Here is a 24,808-nt window from a genome sequence, read left to right as displayed (position 1 = left end):
ATGAAAACATTTGATATGTGAATATGTGGAGCAACATGGTGTTTGTTTAGTATTGAAGAATGGAGTACAAAAAGGTTTTATTGAGAAGACTAAATGTTGATCATGCTAGAAGAAATAATGCAAAAAGAAACTAAGTGGGCGTTTGGACATAAGAATTGTAAAATTTCGAAAAAAGTGAAATGTTTTTTCAAGTGAAAATGATATTTGAAAATTAGAGTTGTATTTGGACATGAATATAATTTTGGGTTGTTTTTGGATTTTTGTGAACGATCTGAGTGAAAATTTTGAAAAATAACCCTTTGGAGTTTTTCAAATTTTCGAAAAATTCCAAAATTCATCTTCAAGTGAAAATTGGAAATTTTATGGCTAAACACTGATTTCGAAAAAAGTGAAATTTTTTCGAAAAAAAGTGAAAAAATTTTCATGGCCAAACGGGCTCTAAATGTGGATGTGATGCAAATTTTTTAAAGTTAATTATAGTTGAAAAGATAAAAAACATCCTTCTTGAACAAAAAGTAAAAATTATTTTGGTATGGACCAAAAAAGAGAAGTGGACTTTCTATTTGATGAATTCAGTAAATCAGAGATATTTAGAACTATTACAGTTATTAAGCATAGATATGGTATGTTTTTGAGCTTAACCCAGGCTTTAACAGTTTAAAGAGTCAATAAATCGGTTGTAACTTCTAGACCCTACCCAGCAGTACCAGCTCCATATAGCTGTATCAGACTCAGACCCTAACCTATTGTAAGACCCCATCTTACTTACCATGGTGGGTGCACATACAGTCTTACTTGTCCTTGTGTTGCACTGTTGTCTCTAAATTATCTTTATGGTGCAGGTGTTAAAGGTATTACTGAGGTTACAGTTGGTGTTGTCGCAGTTTTTGATGGTCATAATGGTGCTGAAGCAAGTGAAATGGCATCAAAGCTATTACTGCAGTATTTCACGCTGCACACATTTTTTCTTCTTGATGCAACATTTTCAGTTCTTTCAAGGAAAATGATTGGACTCTTGCCAAATGAAAGAAGACAGAGTACTCTGAACTGGAATCCGGATGAATTGAACTTGGGGAGGTGTCTCCTACTCTCTGTTCCTTCTCGTCGTCCTCTTGAAATAGTAAATGTTTTAAAAAATAATTAAACTAACTCCTACAAGTTCTGATAACAAAAACAATGAAATTGTTGTTTGTTTGGCAACATGCCATTAAGTTCCCTTTCTTTATGCTAACACATGCTAAACAACAAACATACTTTTAAGCTATGTTGCGCGGACTCTCCAAAATGCTGCCGCATCCGTGTCGGATCCTCCAAAAATACACCACTTTTGAAGGATCCGACACGTATCCGGCGATATTTTCGGAGTCGGAGCAACATAGCTTTTAAGAATTGCTAAGGACTCCCCTCTCTTTCCCACTACTCTAAAGAAAACCCACAGAAAGGAAAAGCACAAAAAGGTAGGGCATCATGTCTTTTTTTAAATATATTCAAGGCTTACACTAAGATGAGCAAAAGTTCCTGATTCCTTTTATGGTGTCTCTTGAAGGCTATCACATCATTGATAGTTTACACCTATATACAGGAACAGTGAGAGTAGATTCCCGTCCTTGCTTAGATCCTCAATATTACTATGTCAAGGGGAAGAATATATTTATTATATATATGTATCTTTAACTGCAAGCGAAAGTGATTCTGTAAAATGATAAATAAGCTACAGTCTACTTATAAAAGAATGATATCTTTGGCTACAGTCTACTTTTTGATTTGATTTGCTATTACAGGGTGTCATCTATCTGTATTCACTTATCTAATAGCATTTCTTATTGTCCAAAAAAATTTACATGATGTAAATATCCAAGGAAAAATGTCATTATGTAGGTTCAAGCTGACTGTGTCTTCAATCATTGATCGATCTTTTCACTTGGAAATATTGAGGGAAGCATTGCTAAGGGCAATTGATGATATTGATTCTGCATTTTCAAGGGTAACCTCTCAAGTGGCATCTTTTTCGTCAGGCCAATCAGACTTAAATCTTTGTTATGCATTGTCTTAATATTAACTTGTCTGCTTCTGAAGGATGCATTTAGACACAATTTTGATTCTGGCTCTACCGCCACAGTTATACTTATGGCAGAAAATCAAATTTTAGTTGCAAATATCGGAGATTCAAAGGCATTTTTATGTTCTGAAGAATATAAATCTCAAGAAGAGGCTAAAGGTCAGAAGTTCTCCCCTTTGGGCTCTATGTCAAGTAACAATCTTCATGGTGTAGAATCATATTTGTAATGTCTTTATCAAATAACATTTTTATATAATGTATGAGTTGCTTTTACATGAACAGTTCGAAGAGATGTTTATTTCAATTCTCTTTTGGTTACAGCTAATTTATTGAGGTTATATAGGCAAACAAGAGGCTTTGGGGTTTTCGAACCTGTGAAGAACTTCAATAGCTTCAAGTTGGCAGCTTCTGACCAGTGGCCTTTTCTGATTTCCAAGGAATTGACTAGAGACCACCACCCAGATAGGGATGACGAGAGGTCTCGAGTGGAGACTGCAGGAGGACATGTCTCTGAATGGAGTGGCGTAGCTAGGGTTAATGGTCAATTGGCTGTTTCAAGAGCAATAGGTGATGTGTCTTTTAAAAGGTAAGGTTCACATTATGCTGGAGGATTTCTATACTAATATGTCATTCCCCACGTTGCTTTATTTGCAGATTTAACTTGTGGACTTGGACGCATGCATTAATTTTTGTGCATCTTAATTGGTGAACTTGGATGCATGCTTTGAGTCGTGTGTGTTTTCAACTTTTGAACTAGAAGACACGCATTAATTCATCTGCTTAATTTTCCTGCAGTGCTAGTAAAATCTTTGGAAATTTCAAAAGACTTTTATTTTAACCTGAGAAATGACTTATCAACAACTTAATGTGTTATCAGTTATGGCGTTATATCCGCACCTGAGGTCACTGATTGGCAACCTTTGACAGCCAATGACAGCTATTTGGTGGCTGCTTCTGATGGCGTTTTTGAAAAGCTTAGCTCACAGGATATTTGTGACATATTGTGGAATTTACATGCTGATTTCACTGTGCGATCGGAACTCACTTATTCATGTTCATATTCCTTAGCTGATTGCATAGTAAATGCTGCTTTTGAAAAGGGAAGTATGGACAACATGGCAGCTATTGTCCTTCCATTTGGATTGAATGGTTCATTGCAAAGGTTGGCGAAGAAAGCACATGCAGGAATGAGAAAATTCGATTGCTCATCTTCAGGGGATAGCAATTATATTTCTCAACATTCAGGTAAAATTGAGTGCTCTTCCGCTTTTTACTCACGACACCTCAAATGGCTATGAGATAGAAACAGGAAATTAGGGAATAGACAACTAAGTTGCTCCGATACGGCAGTTTAGGTGGTGCAGTGGGTATGGGATCCGTACCGGATTTGGTCAAACAATTTTGGGTACTTTGACCACGACAAACGAAAAAATTCGAGACGAGGTACAATTTGATTCCCGAAATCAGAATCAAAACTAGGGTAAATTTGAAGAAAATAGCATATCTTATCTAAGAGATCAATCCTTTACTTATCTACAACTTGATAATAAAAAAAAAATCCACACTTGACAAGCTATACGTAAGTATTCCACAACACTTCTCATAATTTAGAGACATTTTTATATATATATTTTTTGAAATAGTTTTAGCCAAATCCCTACCCCCGTATCCGTACTTGGATCCGTATCCCCTAATCTTAAAATTTACATCTAGAAGGATCCGACCTCTAGATCCGCACCCGTGTCGGACACCCGCACCCGTGTCGGACATCCGCACCCGTGTCCGAGCAACTTAGATAGACAATGGAGTTTAGAAGTTTGTGAAGCAATGTATAACAGATAAAAGAGAGTTCTATCGTGGCAGTGAGTTTTGAAAAGCGGGACTCATGCATTGGGTTATATTTTCAAAATTTAATTCTGCAGTTGATAATTTTCTGAAATTTGAGTTCTGTCTTCTCTCTGCATGTCCGTTGTATTGGTTTCTGAAGGATCATACTCAGACACGCCCTTTATTTAATGCAGGAGCTCCACCGTTGATTTAGCTTTGATTGTTAACCCCATCCTTTGGAGTAAAATGACTTTACTTTACAAATATTATATTGCAGTATGTTCTTTAATGTTGTAATTTGAGCTGCAAATTTTGCTTAACTGAAACTCAGTTAGCCATTTCATTTTTTGGAATCACCCTTTATCAGCTGTATTCCTGACTTGATTGTAGATTTCCTTGGTGCACAATTCTTACGAGATGAATAGTATTTTAGAACTCCAATTTCTTATTGTCGTGTATTTATGTAGCGGCATCCTTTTTCTTGTCAAGATTATGATCCTTCAGATCGTCATTTCCTAGTGTGGTTCTTGGACCTAGCTCATCTTATTTTCATTTATGATTAACAGTGCTTACTGAGGAGGAGCATGGTCATCCTCTTGTTTCCAATTTTGGCAGATTATTGGTAAGACCGAAAACAACTGGGTTGATCTTTTTATTTACTAATGCATCCTCTTTGATCTTGGGGCTGGGAACTGAGGATACTTGTGTATGATTTGATGCATTCGCTTCTTTTTTATGACATAGCATTATAGTTTGCTTGTTGAGGGCCTTGAGGCTGGGTGGGGATTTCCGGGCAGTCTGCTAATTCAGCAATCAATAGTTCAACTTAATGGTGTGCGGAGTGTGAAATCTTCGTCAATGGGGTGAAAGAGCAGGGGAAGGGCATGGGTAGGAGATCTGCTGTGACCGTAGGGGCATTTTTTCATGTAAAATTCACTGTAGCATTAAACAAATTCGTGATCTGCAAGCATTTCTTGGCTCATATAAAAGGATGCTAATAGCTACATGACTTCTTCTACTCGTCTCAGATTGAAGGAAAACAGAGCAATTATGGATGTTTCTATCTATCTGAGAACCTCGATGTTAATGATGAGTATACATTCTGGGTTCAGAAGGACGTCCATGAGTATGAACATGAGCTCCTTCATGCTTTACCTGATAGCATTGGTCAGAATCCAGGTAAGCAGTGAAGTTCCTGCGCTTTCATCATGTGGTTGTTTCTCCTGTGTGAATCTGTATGAAAACTGCTTTGTTCTTTTGACATTTACACATCATTTAGCCCCTCTTCTTTTAAGTGCAGTTTGGCTCTTCACTTTTCTGAAGACTGCATCTGAAGTCCGCTATCAGTAAAGCTGCTTATGCACCACAATAACTAATTTTCCAGTTGCCTTGTTTAATGTAGGTGGAGCTTTGGATTTATATAATGATCAGCACATGTGTGTTCATTTTGGGATGAACTTTAGTGAGAACAAGGACCAGTGCATTAATCCTGAAGGCTTTGCTAGGTTCCTTGGTTTGCTCGAATCTATTCCGTTCAATGATAGCAGTACAAATGATCATGCCAGAGTAGATTCAAGGTACTTTTCAGCAAATCGTTTTGGTTCATGTTGCATTCACTATATACAACAATAACATACCCAGTATTATCCCACGCCGTGGGGTCTGGGGAGGGTAGTGTGTACGTAGACCTTACCCCTACCTTGTGAGGATAGAGAGGCTGTTTCCAATAGACCCTCGACTCAGGAAAGCATATGCACCACATTAATGAAAATATAGACAAGAAGGGACAGTACCAAAAAGCCATATAAATGCAGAATAAAAACAACAAGATAGTAAGGTGATCAACAATGAAAGAAAACAACAGAAACCTACTACCAACAGAAAGCGAGGCTGCGTGCCAATACTACTGTTATGAACACTTTAGACTACTTACTCTACTACCCTAATCCTCGACCTCCATACCTTCCTATCAAGGGTCTTGTCCTCGGTTAGCTGAAGCTGTGCCATGTCTTGCCTAATCACCTCTCTCCACCTCTACCTCTCCGTAGGCCCTCCAATGTCAACCTCTCACACCTCCTCACCGGGGCGTCTGCGCTCCTCCTCCTCACATGACCAAACTACCTAAGCCGCGCTTCCTCCATCTTGTCCTCAATAGGGGCCACACCCACCTTGTCGCGAATAACCTCATTTCTGATCCTATATAATTTGGTGTGCCCGCACATCCATCTCAACATCCTCATCTCTGCTACCTTCATCTTCTGGACATGAGCAATCCTGATTGGCCAACACTCAACCCCATACAACATCGTTGGTCTGACCACTACTCTGTAGAACTTACCCTTAAGTTTCGGTGGCACCTTCTTGTCACACAAAACACCAGAAGCGAGTCAACATTTAAGGTACTTAAAACTCCCTCTCCTAAGGATGACCTGTGAGTCCAGCCTCACCTCCCCTTCCCCTCCTTGAGTCTCGTCACTAAAGTTACACTCCAAGTATTCTGTCTTGGTCCTACTCAACTTGAAACCTTTAGATTCTAGGGTCTGCCTCCATACTTCTAATTGCGCGTTCACACCAGTCTCGTGTCTCGTCAATCAATGTAATATCATCTGCAAATAACATGCACCACGGTTCCTCCCCTTGGATGTGGCGCGTCAGTACGTCTATCACCAGAGCTAACAAAAAAGGGCTGAGTGCCGACACCTGATGCAACCCCTTCATAAGCGGAAAATGGTCTGAGTCCCCACCCACCGTCCTCACTTGGGTCTTTACTCCATCATACATGTCCTTAATCAACCTAACGTAGGCAACATGTACACCTCTAGCCTCCAAACATCTCCACAAAACCTCCTTATAAACTGATATGCAGATATATTAGTCTCTGTTTGAATTGGACTGCAAGCAGGATAAACTACGTGTGTTGCTCCTTATGACACAAAATGGACCCGGAATGACTAGCATATTCTATTCGAGTGGACCGACTGTTGTTTTGCTTGATCAGTAACTATCTCATGTATCACCTTCAAATGATAATATATGTGATTTCACAGAGAATTTTACTTGGATTGATTGGAAATAAACTTATGCTTGTACTCTCTCACATGCTAAAATAGTTGTCATGGGTTTTTCTTATTATACTTCTTCTATTTCCACCTGTAGAACATATGGCTTCTTTATCACCTGCTTCAGTCTTTTTTCTTGATGGCTTGTTGACCAATGTGTTTTCATCCTACTATCCTCCCTAAGCTGTATGTGCAGGTTCTATACTTTTTTTCTGTATGTTTTTTGTTCCTTATGATAAGTGCTTGATCTGTATCTTTCTTTTTATGTCAAATTAATTTTATATCATTAGGTACATTCTAAAGAAGAAATATGTTTTTTGTTCCTTATGATAAGTGCTTGATCTGTATCTTTCTTTTTATGTCAAATTAATTTTATATCATTAGGTACATTCTAAAGAAGAAATATGATCGTGGATCATATGGTGAAGTTTGGCTAGCTTTTTACTGGAATTGTTCTCATGTCGTCAAGTCTTCAAAAAGTAACAATTTCTCAGCTAATATTACGGAGAGAGGGGCGAATAATGAAAGAAGGAAGGATTCATCATCTGCTGATGCCTGTGATGATGGCCCTTCTGAAGGAAGCATGTTCATTTTGAAGCGTATCATGGTAATGTTGCTATCCTGGTGTTGAATCTTCAGAGTATTTCTTAGAATTGGTTTTGCTGTATCGTGCTGGTTACCTCTTTTATCCTTTACCTAATGACGGTTGATAGCATCAGAACTTTATCAAAGGTGATATTCATGTCGATTTGGTACAACGAAATTCGCATTTGAACTTATTTTTCCCTTGTATCCCCCTTCCCCTCTTTAACATTTCAGGTAACTGACCTTCACAAGCTCTTTTTTCCCGTTTGTTCAAGAACAATGCTTTATGGATGACTCGATAGATGATAGTCTTTGTGAAGTCAAGACCAAATGTTTTAACTTAGTTAATGTTTCAATCTTCGTTCTGGTTTATCATTTCAAGCTGTATACTCGAGCATGGTACAATGTCTGCAAGAAGTGCTTAACCTGTTTGCGTGTTTTTCTTGTCTCCTCCATCCCCCGGGGTATATGCAGTTTGCTCTTCGTTTCTAAGAAACTGTGCTCACCACGATTGTTGATTCAGTGGACAGAATTCAAGGTGTGTTTGAGATTTTAAATGAGTAATAGCCGCTTGTTGGGGCAGTATCGACCTAGGTGGATTTTGGATTAAAGAGTAGGTTTAATTTGGTAGGTTTTGGTTTCAGAAAACAATGTGTATTTGTGTTTGGATTTGGAAGATTTGGTTAGGAGAATAGTTAAAGAAGCTGCTTTAATGATATAAGCTCATATGTGGCTAGAGTTGTGGCTTGGTGTTCAACTTTCACACTTGATTTTGCCAACATATATTGCTTCTTTCCTTTTCAAGTAATCGATTATCTCCAAACAAGTTGCGCTATCCGAAGGTGGATAGTCTGTATCAGAATACCCAATAATCTATGCATGTCCTCTGTCCTGGTATAACAGTTCTTGTCCAGGAGACCTCTTATAATATACTTTAGAATACGGATTACAGCATTCTAATGACTTTCACAAGGTGAGAAATTAACTAACCACACTAACTAGAATGAGATATTGGATCGCGTAACCGTAAGATAATTAGATTTGCCTGTAGGTCTGTGATATTGACATGCGTCTTATATAGGCTTCCTTTTCTAGGAACAAGTTTAGCATTTAGATCTATAAGGGTATCATTAGTTTCTTACTGCAGCATACCAGTTTCTTTCGGCATATCCAATTTATGTTTTCCTTGGAAACCAACATGTGAACCAATAATACTACTGCTTGATTGTGCAACTTTGGTGCCTCCGGAGTATTTCAGTTTCTACGAGTCTTCTTGGTCTGGAGTTGTCCAATGAGATGTCTATGTTGAATGGTAATTTCATAATTCTCACATGTTATAACAATGTCATTAACACAAACAATTAAGAAAATACAATTGCTAATACTGAATGATCTTCCTCACTTTGAAGCATGCCAAATTGCCGGACAATAGAACTAAATCGGCCAACCATACTCTTCAAAATATTTGAGGCTATATAGGGATTGACGTAGTCGACACACTAACCCAAACTCTCCATGAGTGACAAACCTGTGGTATAAACTTCCTCTTCATGCAAAATAAATAAATAAGTGAATAAATAAAATAGATAACATGCAAAAGAAATAAATAAATGAATAAATAAAATAGATACATGGCTTTTGTCCAGCATTTACAAGCTTATCCGCGTCCTAATTGGCAGGAGCTAGGTTTTCCATCTCTTCTAAACTTACCCTGGTCTTCGGCCTTTGCTGTATGAGACAAAAACTTGTCCGGTACGGTTCAAAGGTGAAGTCCCACCCAACAATAAGATTGCGACGTAGGTCAACTAGCACAAAAAAGATACAGTTCACTGTATCCCACAAGTGAATCGAAAGTTGGATTACATTGGATCTCACCAAATTGTTCCATCTATCCTTCTGAGGGGAAGCTTGGTTTCAAACCTCGGTTCTAACAGGAGGACTACATCATGGTAATGTGCCTTGGATGATCCACATCTCAGATTCTTTAGAAGAAATATGGCGTCGTGATTCTAGCAACAATATGCTTTTCATATTCCAAATCTTGAAGTCCAACGGGAGAAATCCTTGAAGTGGAAATCCATAAAAAAGCACCACCACTAATGTTGAACAACTTTGCGATCTAAGCATCTGTTTCCAAATTTCTCTAATATTTTCTCAGAACCTTGCTATGGTGTATAGCATGTGGTGATCTTTTCTATCAGACCTTTAGGCTTCTTTTCTTATGCCTTTCTTGCACCTTGATTTTTAAGTTGTTTTCCTTTTGTTTTTTCTGGCTAGCTGTACATCCTGATTTTAAGAACTTTTGCTTTTGTTTTGGTTAGTGTACACCTAGATTAGCATGAGACTGGTATTCAGTTCTGCTGTATTGTTATCGAAGCATTTATGTTGATTAAGGTTTGCCACTGCTAACAGGTGGAGAAAGGCACCTCTGTCTATTTAAGTGGGCTACGGGAGAAATATTTTGGTGAAATTTTCTTGAATGCTTATACTGTTCTTGGAGGTTCATTGCAAGCTGAAGAATCAAATTCCCTCCTGTTAAATATACGACTAGATTTTCATGTTCCTGTGGAAAGAAATGCCGCAGTGGATCTAGGGATCCAGGGCTCCTTGAAGTTCGATAAAGTATATGGTAAAAAGAAGGAAACGCTGAGAGCTGCCCCTGAGGAGGGTCTTAATCACATTGCCAGATATGTCGAGTCTTTTGAGTCTCGATCCAATGATATATGGCTTGTGTTTCGCCATGAAGGGATATCCTTATCAAAGTTTCTCTATACCGCTGAAGAAGTGATAAATAATTCGGAGGAAGGAAATGAAAATGTAAAGCATATTCAGATATTGCATCCTTCAAAATGGTGGAAATGGTTGAAAACAACAGAAGCAGGGCAAGAGGAAATGCGTGATCTGATTTGGCAATTGGTATTTCCTTGATGTGCTATTCCAATCCTTCTTTTTATCATTTTTTCCTCTCTGCATTAAATAATTGTTGAGATGTTGTTCCTTATGTTCTAGTAGCTTTTTTCATCCTTACTTTGGCGTAGTTGTTAATAAGATCTTCCATTTGACATTTTCTAGATGATGGTATATGCAGCTATAGTGCTATATTCTACTGTAGATAGTTAATCTTTTTCTGTTCCTTATGGATTATAGTCAGGAGCTTGCTGGAAATTTTTGGGATTTCCTATGTTGAGGTGGCTGCAACCCAAGTGCCAGACTGCTTGCAAAAACATTTTTTCTGTTGATTGCCACATTGTCAATCATAACGTCCCAAAATGTTCTTATTTCCACTATCATCTGCAAGTTTAATCTAAAGTGCTAAACATTCTTGCAAAAACATTGTTCAGTTGATTGCCACATCGCCAGTCTAAAATGTTCTTGTTTCCAATGTCATCTTCTGCAGGTTTAATCATCTAGAATTAGTCATGTAGTAATGAAAGCTGGGGTTTTGCCTTGCGGGAATTTTCACATTTCATATGAAAGTAACTACTACTAATAATCGGAATATCATGTTTTTGATTACTTTGCTTGCGCCATAACTATTTTCTTATTTGAAAGGCTCCTCCAAGTATCTTATTCCATCCTGATGAATGATCTTCCATTTCCTCATGAAGCTATTCATTTCAATATTTCTGTTCTATGCAGTTGATGGCACTTAAATCTTGTCATGATCGTAATATCACCCATAGAGATATAAAACCCGGTAAGAGTTTTTCATTACATGCACTTCTGTAATTTTTTATAGCTAATTTCTCTCTAAAAGAAAAGATATTGTCACTTTTGTCTTTGTGGTAGCTATCTGTTATACTAAACTGTTTGCTTGGACTGTCCTGAATAGACTAAGAGACTGCATGCCAAGAGTCCTATGTGTAGTACTCACAGTTTACTGTGGAAAGGGGTCTTACTTCTGCTCTGTTACTGTTGATTAGCATGATACAAGGAGACTTGATTAAGGAGTGTTAATTAGCATGATTTCAGGAGATTTGATTATATTTAGGAGATCTGATTTTATTCTGATTTGATTTGATTTGATAGCTGGATTGATTGTATACATTTATTTTATTTCCTTAATTAGCATTAGGAGCTTTGTATAAATTCCCTTGCCCATGGGATGTAAATATACACATAAATACAAGAAGCTTTTTCTTCTTCTCAAAATCTACATGGTATCCGAGCCATTGTTGCCCTTTTGAGGTGAGTTATCTCCCTCGCAGCATTAGGGTTCCTTTTTTATTAAAGAAGTCGAGTTTCTCTCTCTTGTTGGCTATCCACAACACAAACTCCTTCTGATTTCCTTCTGATTGGGCTGAAATATGGAGACATTCAAGGAGACGGTTTCTGAAGAAATTTTGTCTTCAGCTTCTCCGTCGCCTCCTAGCCAAACTTGACTCCGCTAATATTGCCACATCCAATCATGTGCAATCAGGTACTGCCTTTGTTGATAACTTTAATTCTTGGATTGTCGAATCTGGTGCAAATAGACACACATGCTCTTCTAAAGGCATTCAAAACTATTCTACGTGTCCCAAAGGAGATAATGTTAAAATAGCCAATGGTTCTTTAACACCTATCTCTGGAACAGGTTCTGTCATTTGTACTCCTAATATTAAACTATCATCCGTGCTCCATATCATTGAGTTCCCTATCAATCTTTTATCTGTTACTGCCATGACCAAAGCTCTAAACTGTAAAATCGAGTTCTTTCCCGATCATTGTATTTTTCAGGATCTTCAAACAGGGAAAATGATTGGCAATGGTAGATTGCGTGATGACTTGTATATATTAGATGAGATTCAAAACTCTAGTCAAGCCTTTTTTGGGGAAAGTAAGGATGTCAACCAAGAAATAATACAACGGCATAGACGGTTAGGACACCCATAATTGTTTGTTTTGAAGAAGTTATATCTCGATTTGTTTTCAAGGACTCGATTTGAATCTTTGTTCTGTGATGCGTGTGAATATCCCAAGCATACTAGAAACTCTTATTCTGTGAGTGATAATAAAAGCACAACTCCGTTTCTGACTATTCATTCTGATGTATGGTCCTACCCACACTGTTTCTTTGTTTGGTAGTCGATGGTTTGTTACTTTCATTGATTGCTGCACTAGAATGACTTGGGTATACTTGTTAAAAGCCAAAAGTGAAGTTTTCTCTTGTTTTCAGTCATTTGATAAGATGATTTGTACTCAGTTTGATGCCAAAATAAAAATCTTGAGAACTGACAATGGCATCGAATACATGGATAAAAGATTTGGTGCTTATTTGGAGTCCAATGGGATAGTCCATCAGACTAGTTGTCCTTACACTAGTGCACAAAATGGGATCGCTAAAAGAAAAAATAGGCATCGGTTAGAAGTAGCAAAATCTCCTATGTTCACCATGCATCTACCAAAATCTTATTGGGGGATGTTATTCTAGCGGCTGCCTATCTTATCAACAGAATGTCACTTAAACCCCTCAATTTTCGAAGTCCTCTGGAAACTTTAAAGTGTAAGAACTAATATATTGTTCCTCCAAAGGTGTTTGGGTGTATTTGCTTTGTCCACACTAGAAATTCTGGAAAACTTGATCCTAGAGCTATAAAGTGTGTTTTCATTGGGTATTCTCCGACACAGAAAGGTTACAAATGTTATCATCCTCCCTCTAGGAGATCTTTTGTTAGCATGGATGTTACCTTTCGAAAATCTGAGCCCTATTTCAGTATTACCTCATCACCTCTTCAGAGGGAGAGCAGTAAGGAGGAAGAGGTGATTCTACCTAGTTCCATTACTAGACCTCTTGATGACATTGTCACAGGGGAAAATGAAATTTGAGAAAGAATTCAGGGGGAGACTATTGGGCGTTTGGATAGGCCTGATTTGAAAACTTACTCACGGAAAAATAGAGCAGAAGAAGCTATCATGCAATCTACCGAAGCTGAGCCTTCTTCTACTGGTGAATTATCTAGATTTCCTAATGAGTTAGATGAACCTATTGCTCTCAGAAAAGGAGTCAGATCTTGCACCACCAAACACCCTTTATCTAATTTTGTCTCCTATAATTCTTTGTCTCCCTTATATAGAGCCTTTGCCTTGTCTATTTCTTCTGTGTCTATTCCCCATAATTGGAGGGAAGCTTTTGCAGATCCTAAATGGAAACAAGCTATGATTGAAGAAATGAAGGCCTTGTCAAAAAAGGAGATATGGGAACCTGTCACTTCACCACCAGACAAGAAGTTGGTTGGTTGCAAATGGTCTTTACTGTGAAGCACAAAGCGGATGGCTCGATTGAAAGATTCAAAGCAAGATTGGTGGCTAAGGGATTCACTCAGACCTATGGAGTGGATTATCAAGAGACATTTGCCCATGTTGCTAAGATGAACACTGTTAGAATTCTTTTATCTTGTGCACCTAATCTTGATTGGGACTTGCAACAGTGTGATGTAAAGAATGCATTTTTTCATGGAGACTTAGAAGAAGAGGTGTATATGAATATTCCTCCTCGATTTGATACTGCACAAAGTCAAGGAAAGGTATGCAGATTGAAGAAAGCCTTATACGGACTGAAGCAATCCCCCAGAGCTTGGTTTGACATATTCAACAAAGCAATGATCTCCTTCGGTTACCAACAAAGCAATGTTGATCATACTATCTTCATAAGACATCAAACGGGCAAACTCACTCTTCTCATAGTTTATGTTGATGACATAGTAATGATAGGAGATGACAAAGAGGAGATGTCTCGATTGAAGAAGTTGTTGGCACATGAATTTGAGATCAAAGGTTTAGGAAAATTGCAGTACTTCTTGGGAATTGAGGTTGCTAGATCCGAAAGAGGAATCTTTATTTCTCAAAGGAAGTATATTCTGGATCTTTTGAAAGAAACTGGTCATAGTTGCAAACCTGCAGAATCGCCCATTGAAAGCAATCACAAGTTACAAAGCGGAGTTGGAGAATCAATTGATAATGAGAGATATCAGAGGCTGGTTGGAACTCATTTATCTCTCTCACACTAGACCAGACATAGCCTATTCAGTTAGCTTGGTGAGTCAGTTCATGCATGATCCCCGAGATCCTCATATGCAAGCTGTCTTTCATATTTTGCGGTATCTGAAATCTGCACCAGGGAAAGGTCTACTTTTCTCCAAACATGATCACCTCCAAATAGAAGCCTTTACAGACGCGGATTGGGTCGGATCTTTAGATGACAGAAGATCAACATCCAGTTACTGTACGCTCGTAGGAGGAAACTTGGTTACTTGGAGAAGCAAGAAGCAAAGTGTAGTTACTAGATCAAGTGCGGAGGTAGAATATTGAGCTATGGCCCAGGGTGTTTGCGAACTGCTTTGGATATAAAAGCTACTACAGGAATTGAGACTGTATGAAAAAGGAAAACATTCCTTGTACTGTGACAATAAAGCTGCCATCAGTGTAGCTCATAATCCAGTCCAGCATGACCAAACAAAGCATGTGGAAATTGTTCGACGCTTCATCAAAGAAAAAGTTACAATTGGTGTCTTGAGTTTGTTTCATGTACCATCGGAAAAACAACTAGCTGATGTGTTTACCAAAGGTCTCAACAAGCGACTTTCCATACTTTGAGCTTTGCATGTGCGACATCTTTGCACCAACTTGAGGGGGAGTGTTGATTAGCATGATTCAAGGAGACTTGATTTAGGAGTGTTAATTAGCATGATTTCAAGAGATTTAATTATATTTAGGAGATATTCTGATTTTATTTGATTTGTTTTTATAGCTGGATTGATTGTATAGATTTATTTTATTTCCTTAATTAGCATTGTGAGCTTTGTATAAATTCCCTTGCCCATGGGATGTAAATAATACAAGAAGCCTTTCTTCTTCTCAAAATCTACAATTACACATCAGTTGATGGTTGAAATACCTGTGGGTAATGTGTCACCGGAATATGTCCAAAACTTCAGCTGCGTTTTGCCCGTTAAGAATTGAAAAAGCTTCGTACAATATCAAAAAGGATCGGAAAATACACTCTAGAGTTATAAATTTATAATTGTAACAGCTGACACATAGCTAAGGCCACAATGAAATTCTGAATGCTTCACAGTGTACTCACTTCAGCACTGGTTTTGCATGCTGCTTAACATCATCTTCAATCAACCTCAGCCATATTTTCAGAGGAAATAGGTCGAGTAACAACAACAACAACAACAAGCCCAGTGAAATTCTACAAGTGGGGTCTGGGGAGGGTGAAGTGTACGCAGACCTTACCCCTACGTTTCGGGGAGAAGACCTTTCTCAGCTTCAGAGTGGTTCGAAACAATGATTTTACAAAATGACAAGGCCTGGTATCACTTCACATCTTGTATCCTTATAAGTATAATATCTGCTAAGAAAATGTATGTTGAGCCTAACTTAAATCCAAAAGCTAGGTCAAGTGGTGAAGATTTTCAAAACTAGATAAGGAGACTTCTACACACACTTAACCAGTGTGGCATTTAATGCCACCCTGCATGTTAAGGTGTTAGCGGAAACGTAAAAGAAAGAACACAAGATTTAACGTGGTTCAGATCAAAATAATCCTACGTCCACCAGAGAACAATTGCCCTTTTAACATTAACAAAGGAAGGGGAGATTTCCCAATTACACTTAAGATAATTTCTCTCTTAAGTCTCTACTCACTACAATGTATTGTATTATTTTGGGATGATTTCTACAAGTGAAGGAGTGCATCTATTTACAGAGGTAAAGACCTCCTTTTGATGTCATTGGTGACATCAAACTACCTCCTCTTGATGTCATGGGTGACATCAAAGGAGGAAACTTCCTCCTAGCATCCACACCAACTCTTTCCACCAACTCTTCCAATTGGCATGCCATTGTTGGCTAAACATAAACCAACATTTTCAGCATGCCATTGTTGACTAAACATAAACCAACATTTTCAATCTCCACCTTGGTTTGCGTTTCGAGCGTGTGAACAACTCTGGCCAAAACTTCTAAGCTTACTGGGCAACCCCGTTGTAAGAAACAAGAAGAATCAAACCATTGTTGAACATACCACCTCCACCTAGCAACTGTTCTCTTCGGAGTTGCATCAGTTGATGCACACCCCCGCCAAGTCCTTGCAGTGTGCAAACTTAGCGAGCGGGACTATCTTGGTCAACATGTCTGCAGCATTATCGTCTGTGATAACCTTCACGACCTTGATAGTTCCCTCATCAATAACATCTCGAATAAAATGAAATCTGACATCAATGTGTTTAGTGCGCTCATGAAATCTCTGATTTTTCATTAGATGAATAGCACTCTGACTATCACATCTAAGAGTTGATTCCAGCTGAACCAAACTCAATTCCGCTACTAAACTTTTCAACCAGATAGCTTCCTTTACCGCCTCCGCTGCTGCCATGTATTCTGCTTCTGTCGTAGACAAAGCGACAATCGACTGCAAAGTCGACTTCCAACTGACGGCACTGCCAACGAGGGTAAAGATGTATCCAGTTGTGGACCTTCTTCTGTCAAGATCTCCTGCATAGTCAGAATCCACATAACCGAGAATTGAAATACCTGTACCACTTTTTCGAAAGGTAAGACCAACACCAGAAGCTCCTTTGAGATATCTCAATATCCACTTGACAGCTTCCCAATGCCTCTTTCCTGGGTTGGACATGTATCTACTTACCACACTTACAGATTGAGCAATATCTGGACGTGTGCATACCATAGCATACATAATACTACCAACTGCACTGGCATAAGGAATCTTTGACATATGCTCCACCTCATCCTCGGACTGAGGCATTTGTGACTCTGAAAGTTTAAAATGAGGAGCTAATGGTGTACTTACAGGCTTGCACGTTTGCATATTGAATCTCTCGAGAACCCTTTCAATATACCTCTTCTGAGAAAGATGTACAACATCGTCTTCTCTTGAAATCTCCATACCAAGGATTTTCTTTGCAGCTCCTAAATCCTTCATGTCAAATTCCTTACTCAACAGTTTCTTCAAAGCATTTATCTCTGTAATGTTGTTAGCAGCAATAAGCATATCATCAACATACAACAGTAAATAAATCATTGAGTTACCAGACATCTTCTTGTGATACACACAGCTATCAAATGCACTCCTTGAGAATTCATGTGTAGTCATGAATGCATCAAACCTCTTGTACCACTGTCTAGGGGATTGCTTCAAACCATACAAAGACTTCTTTAGTTGGCATACGTGATCTTCTTTTCCCTCAGCTAGGAAACCTTCAGGTTGATCCATATAGATTGTCTCTTCTAGATCACCGTGTAAGAAAGCAGTTTTGACATCAAGCTGTTGAAGCTCCAAGTCAAATTGGGCAACCAATGCTAGTAGCACGCGAATTGAGCTATGCTTCACGACTGGAGAGAAAATCTCATTGTAGTCAATTCCCTCCTTCTGACTGAATCCTTTTGCAACCAATCTCGCCTTGAACCTAGCATCTTCCACTTCAGGAATTCCCTCTTTCTTTCGGTAGACCCACTTGCATCCAACTGTCCTCTTCCCCTTTTGTCTTTTCACTAAGACCCATGTCTGATTCTTGTGAAGAGACTCCATCTCTTCAGTCATGGCTAACCGCCATTGTGCGGCATCCTTGCAAGAAGTTGCTTCAATATACGAGGAGGGCTCCAGATCTTTAATCTCTTCTTGTGCAGCTACGAACGCATATGCAATCAAGTTTGCTTGATTTATAAGGCGTTCCGGTTCTCGTGTTTGCCTCTTCTCCCTCCCTTTCGCAATTGTGTATGGTTCATTGACAGCAAGTTCTTCAACGCCTACATCTTCTGACTCATCTTTAACCTGAGTCTCTTGATCCTTTTCCTTGGCAAGCTCCACCGGAAGCTCCACCTGCTCGTTGTTCTTGTTTCCTGAAAACTCCACGGAAACTTTACGGGGATCAAGTATAGAGGATTCATCGAAGGTGACATCTCTACTAACTATAAATTTGAGTAAAGACAAACACCAAAGTTTGTACCCTTTTACTCCATCCACATACCCTACGAATATGGCCTTCTTAGCCCTTGGTTCAAGCTTTCCTTCATTAACGTGATAATAAGCTGGACACCCAAATACTCGTAAGTATGAATAGTTAGAGGGTTCACCTGACCATACCTCATTCGGAGTCTTAAAGTCAATTGCCGATGCTGGAGATCGATTGACAATATGAGCAGCAGTGTGAACTGCTTCAGCCCAAAATACTTTGGACATTTTGGCTTGTAGGAGCATACAACGAGCCTTTTCAAGAAGAGTTCTGTTCATTCTCTCGGCAACTCCATTCTGCTGTGGGGTATGCCTGACAGTCCTATGTCTTGAGATCCCATGAACCTTGCAGAATTCATTAAACTCTTCATTGCAAAACTCCAAGCCATTGTCTGTGCGAAGATACTTGATTTTCCGCTCCATTTGATTTTCAACCAAAATCTTCCACTCTTTAAATGCTTCAAAAGCATCACTTTTTGCCTTCAAAAAATACACCCAAACCTTTCGTGAGAAATCATCAATAAAAATGAGAAGATACCTCTTTCCGCCCTTCGATGGAAGTTTAGAAGGACCCCATAAATCTGAATGGATGTAGTCTAGCACTCCTCTTGTCTTGTGTTTGCCAGTGCTGAAGCTGACCTTCTTCTGCTTCCCTAGAACGCAGTGCTCACAGAAGTCAAGCGTGCTGATCTTCTCACCTTCCAAAAGTTTACGATTGCTCAACATCTCCAGTCCACGTGCGCTCATATGACCCAGTCTCATGTGCCATAGTCTTGCCTTGTCATCATTAGATAACTGCACTGTAGATGCATTTGCAGAGCCAACAATGGTGCTTCCGGCCAATGTGTAAAGGCCGTTCTCCAGCTTGCCTTTCAGCATGACTAAAGAACCTTTAGTCACCTTCATAGTTCCTGCTTCGCTCATGTACCTGTAGCCTTGTTCATCCAGAGTACCCAAGGAGATCAAATTCTTCTTCAGATCAGGAACATGACGGACTTGTGTAATAGTCCTCACGATTCCATCATGGCAGCGAACCCGAACTGAGCCAATGCCAACTATTGCACAAGTTGCATTATTGCCCATTACTACGGTTCCTCCACTTTTCTCGTAGCTGCTAAACCAGTCTTTTCGGAACGTCATATGCAGAGTACAAGCAGAGTCTAACACCCATTTGTTTTCATAACTACTATTATTATTACACGATGTTGTTAGTACATAATCATTATCAAAATTATGTACCTGTTCAACTGTAGATGCACTCGCCTTTTCCTTGGACTTTGACATTGGGCAATCTCGTTCAAAGTGCCCCTTCTTGCCACAACCCCAACACTCTGTATTCTTCTTGTTCACACGAGACTTTGATCTGTGCTTTGATTTGGTCTTTCCCTGTTGGCTAGTCCGGCCTCTTACAAAGAGGCCACTTGCCTGGTCATCTCTATCTCCTTCAATGTGCCTCCGCACATCACTAGAGTTAAGTGCCTGCCGCACTTGCTCAAGCTTGATAGGCTCCTTGCTATACATCATTGAATTCTCAATATCACGATATCCTGAAGTCAATGAAAATAGCAAAGCACATGCAAGCGTCTCCTCCTCCCTTTTAATTCCTGCAATCTGTAAGTCCATGACAAGTTTATTAAACGCATCTAAATGATCTTGTAACGAAGTACCTGACCCCATCTTAAATGTGTGAAGACGCCGTTGTAACAACATTCTTGTTGTCACTGATCGGTCTTGGTATAGCCCTTCTAGCTTTTCCCACAACTGTTTGGCCGTCTCTTCGGTACCCGTACTCACTTCACAAAGCACGTTAGGTGCAAGGGATAGTTGGATTGCACTCAATGCATCCCCTTCAATCTTCTCCTTGTCGGGAGCTGATATATCCGTAGGATACTTTCCGTCAATAGCATGGATTGAACCTTCCCTCCGCAGTAACGCCATCATCTGGATCTTCCAGATATTGAAGTTGTTGCGTCCATTGAATCTATCAATTTCAAACTTCATGGAACTCATCTTTGCTTGTTCTTCCTCCTTGGATCGTTAAAGAATCCTGTCGCTCTGATACCAATTGTTAGCGGAGACGTAAAAGAAAGAACACAAGATTTAACGTGGTTCGGATCAAAATAATCCTACGTCCACCAGAGAACAATTGCCCTTTTAACATTAACAAAGGAAGGGGAGATTTCCCAATTACACTTAAAGAATTTCTCTCTTAACTCTCTACTCACTACAATGTATTGTATTATTTTGGGATTATTTCTACAAGTGAAGGAGTGCATCTATTTATAGAGGTAAAGACCTCCTTTTGATGTCATTGGTGACATCAAACTACCTCCTCTTGATGTCATGGGTGACATCAAAGGAGGAAGCTTCCTCCTAGCATCCACACCAACTCTTTCCACCAACTCTTCATGCCATTGTTGACTAAACATAAACCAACATTTTCAGCATGCCATTGTTGACTAAACATAAACCAACATTTTCATAAGGCTTGCAAATCTGGAAGCGTGGAGTAACGGGTGCCCCATTGTTGGGTAGCCCAACATCAGAGGTAGGTCTGGCTCAGAAATCATGTTGATTTGTGTGTCCATCTCATCTAAAAGATCAAGGTGTTAAATAGTGCACACCTTTTTTTTAATAAGGAAAAGTGTAGAAGGCAAGGTTCAAAACACCTTTATTACTTGATAAATGAAAGCACACCTTTATTTACTTAATTATTACTTCGACACATCTCACGTGCAAGAATGAATTTTTTTTCATGGGTCAAGCACGTGAAATTTTTTATTTAATAAAAGGTGGTGGTTAGACTTGAACCAAAGACCTCTGTCTGCTTTAAAACCATGTTTTGAAAATAGACCTTACCTCTAACTCAATCCCAAAAGTTAGCTCAATTGATGAAAATACAAGGCCATATAAGTAGATTACATCTCATACACTTAACCGACATGGACTATAATGCACTAAAGGAGTTGTTTTTCTTCTGGCCTTTCTTATCTAAACTTTGTGCAATATAACTGATGAGATCAACAACCATGAATATTAGAAGATATGTTATTGTTGGAACAGGATGATGTTGCTTCAAAACTAAAGAACTTTTGGAACATCATTCAATGCAACTCAAACAAAGAGTGAAGATAAAGGAGTACCAGAAATAAAATCAATATATGTTCGTGATTATTCCAACCAAATTGAATTGAAGAACAGTACTATTTCCTCTGTTTATCTTTCTATGGTTCTTAAGTTACATTTGAGCTTTGATTCATGACTGGTTGGCTGGGTGGTTGAGACATAGGAGTAATAACCTGGAGATTCCAGGTTAGCTTGGTGAGTCAGTTCATACATGATCCCCGAGATCCTCATATGCAAGCTGTCTTTCATATTTTGCGGTATCTGAAATCTGCACCAGGGAAAGGTCTACTTTTCTCCAAACATGATCACCTCCAAATAGAAGCCTTTACAGACGCGGATTGGGCCGGATCTTTAGATGACAGAAGATCAACATCCAGTTACTGTACGCTCGTAGGAGGAAACTTGGTTACTTGGAGAAGCAAGAAGCAAAGTGTAGTTACTAGATCAAGTGCGGAGGTAGAATATTGAGCTATGGCCCAGGGTGTTTGCGAACTGCTTTGGATATAAAAGCTACTACAGGAATTGAGACTGTATGAAAAAGGAAAACATTCCTTGTACTGTGACAATAAAGCTGCCATCAGTGTAGCTCATAATCCAGTCCAGCATGACCAAACAAAGCATGTGGAAATTGTTCGACGCTTCATCAAAGAAAAAGTTACAATTGGTGTCTTGAGTTTGTTTCATGTACCATCGGAAAAACAACTAGCTGATGTGTTTACCAAAGGTCTCAACAAGCGACTTGCCATACTTTGAGCTTTGCATGTGCGACATCTTTGCACCAACTTGAGGGGGAGTGTTGATTAGCATGATTCAAGGAGACTTGATTTAGGAGTGTTAATTAGCATGATTTCAAGAGATTTAATTATATTTAGGAGATATTCTGATTTTATTTGATTTGTTTTTATAGCTGGATTGATTGTATAGATTTATTTTATTTCCTTAATTAGCATTGTGAGCTTTGTATAAATTCCCTTGCCCATGGGATGTAAATAATACAAGAAGCCTTTCTTCTTCTCAAAATCTACAATTACACATCAGTTGATGGTTGAAATACCTGTGGGTAATGTGTCACCGGAATATGTCCAAAACTTCAGTTGCGTTTTGCCCGTTAAGAATTGAAAAAGCTTCGTACAAAATATAAAAAAGGATCGGAAAATACACTCTAGAGTTATAAATTTATAATTGTAGCAGCTGACACATAGCTAAGGCCACAATGAAATTCTGAATGCTTCACAGTGTACTCAATTTAGCACTGGTTTTGCATGCTGCTTAACATCATCTTTAATCAACCTCAGCTATATTTTCTGAGGAAATAGGTCGAGTAACAACAACAACAACAACAAGCCCAGTGAAATTCTACAAGTGGGGTCTGGGGAGGGTGAAGTGTACGCAGACATTACCCCTACCTAATGAAGGTAGGGGTAAACTGATTCGTTTCGGGGAGAAGACCCTTCTCAGCTTCAGAGTGGTTCGAAACAATGATTTTACAAAATGACAAGGCCTGGTATCACTTCACATCTTGTATAATATCTGCTAAGAAAATGTATGTTGAGCCTAACTTAAATCCAAAAGCTAGGTCAAGTGGTGAAGATTTTCAAAACTAGATAAGGAGACTTCGACACACACTTAACCAGTGTGGCATTTAATGCCACCCTGCATGTTAAGGCTTGCAAATCTGGAAGCGTGGAGTAACGGGTGCCCCATTGTTGGGTAGCCCAACATCAGGGGTAGGTCTGGCTCTGAAATCATGTTGATTTGTGTGTCCATCTCATCTAAAAGATCAAGGTGTTAAATAGTGCACACCTTTTTTTTATTAAGGAAAAGTGTAGAAGGCAAGGTTCAAAACACCTTTATTTACTTGATAAATGAAAGCACACCTTTATTTACTTAATTATTACTTCGACACATCTCATGTGCAAGAATGAATTTTTTTTCATGGGTCAAGCACGTGAAATTTCTTATTTAATAAATGGTGGCGGTTAGACTTGAACCAAAGACCTCTGTCTGCTTTAAAACCATGTTTTGAAAATAGACCTTACCTCTAACTCAATCCCAAAAGTTAGCTCAATTGATGAAAATACAAGGCCATATAAGAAGATTACATCTCATACACTTAACCGACATGGACTATAATGCCCTAAAGGAGTTGTTTTTCTTCTGGCCTTTCTTATCTAAACTTTGTGCAATATAACTGATGAGATCAACAGCCATGGATATTAGAAGATATGTTATTGTTGGAACAGGATGATGTTGCTTCAAAACTAAAGAACTTTTGGAACATCATTCAATGCAACTCAAACAAAGAGTGAAGATAAAGGAGTACCAGAAATAAAATCAATATATGTTCTTGATTATTCCAACCAAATTGAATTGAAGAACAGTACTATTTCCTCTGTTTATCTTTCTATGGTTCTTAAGTTACATTTGAGCTTTGATTCCTGACTGGTTGGCTGGGTGGTTGAGACATAGGAGTAATAACCTGGAGATTCCAGGTTTTGAGTCTCAGTTACAACACTGAGTCTGAGCCAATGTACTCCTAGCTTAGTGGAAGGCGACACCTTTGCTTGTTGCTTTACCAGCTGCCTGGTGAATCACCTGAAATGCGCCAAGCTGGCCAGATACAGAACGTCAATACACAAAAAGATTACGTTTCAGCCTTGAAGAGAAAAATGGACAAGGACTATCTCAGCATAAATTAGTGTTGGAGCTTAGATCTTCATGTCAGACTCCAGTTAAAGTTTTAGGATGAATTGTTTTGTTATAACTTATAACTGAGACAAAAAGGAACAGTAAGAACAAAATGATATGCTTTCGATATGCCGGCCCAGTCTAATTGAGTTTAAAAGAAGTTTCGAGAATGTTTGATGATGGTTCTCGTGAGTTGTTGATTATAAATTTTGATTGTCAGCTGTCTTTTTTTTTTTAGCTTCTACTTTCTCACTGTTGCTAAATTAAACATCCATTAAGTTCATGCTTATACACATTGCTGATCTCGCTCTTTCTTTCTCAGCTGATTTAAAGAATCTGGTTTATGTAATTTCTTAGCTTTGTTTAACTTTAAAGTATCCACTGTCCATATGCATATGAAGTACAGTTGTCAATTCTTTGATTGTTCTAGGACTTAGGCTTTCCACTTTTAAGTTTTCTATGACATATCAAAGAGTCTTTTATATATAGGATGGAATTTTATAC

General features: G+C 38.7%; 1 protein-coding gene across 9 annotated transcripts in view; it reads left to right on the top strand.

Moving 5' to 3' along the window:
* The window catches only part of LOC104242093 (uncharacterized), a 61,138-nt gene that overhangs the window by 4,852 nt on the left and 31,478 nt on the right, over nucleotides 1–24,808 (top strand). For 8 of the 9 annotated variants that reach the window (XR_011402333.1, XM_070156400.1, XM_070156399.1 and 5 more), the window contains exons 2-12: nucleotides 843–1,077; nucleotides 1,879–1,984; nucleotides 2,077–2,218; nucleotides 2,381–2,645; nucleotides 2,937–3,304; nucleotides 4,453–4,508; nucleotides 4,915–5,065; nucleotides 5,289–5,463; nucleotides 7,330–7,552; nucleotides 9,943–10,446; nucleotides 11,170–11,227. Coding sequence is in view for 8 of the 9 variants with exons in the window: in XM_070156400.1 (XP_070012501.1) it covers nucleotides 843–1,077; nucleotides 1,879–1,984; nucleotides 2,077–2,218; nucleotides 2,381–2,645; nucleotides 2,937–3,304; nucleotides 4,453–4,508; nucleotides 4,915–5,065; nucleotides 5,289–5,463; nucleotides 7,330–7,552; nucleotides 9,943–10,446; nucleotides 11,170–11,227 (2,283 nt within the window). In the remaining variant the exon portion in view is untranslated. Of the gene's footprint in view, nucleotides 1–842; nucleotides 1,078–1,878; nucleotides 1,985–2,076; nucleotides 2,219–2,380; nucleotides 2,646–2,936; nucleotides 3,305–4,452; nucleotides 4,509–4,914; nucleotides 5,066–5,288; nucleotides 5,464–7,329; nucleotides 7,553–9,942; nucleotides 10,447–11,169; nucleotides 11,228–14,629; nucleotides 16,639–24,808 lie in introns of those variants that run through there. The other variant, XM_070156402.1, reaches the window with a different exon arrangement.

The sequence above is a fragment of the Nicotiana sylvestris genome, chromosome 9, assembly GCF_000393655.2.
Source record: "Nicotiana sylvestris chromosome 9, ASM39365v2, whole genome shotgun sequence".
In the NCBI taxonomy this organism is placed as follows: Eukaryota; Viridiplantae; Streptophyta; class Magnoliopsida; order Solanales; family Solanaceae; genus Nicotiana; species Nicotiana sylvestris.
Note: the sequence above shows the minus strand (reverse complement) of the source record. Positions and strands in the feature narration are given on the sequence as shown.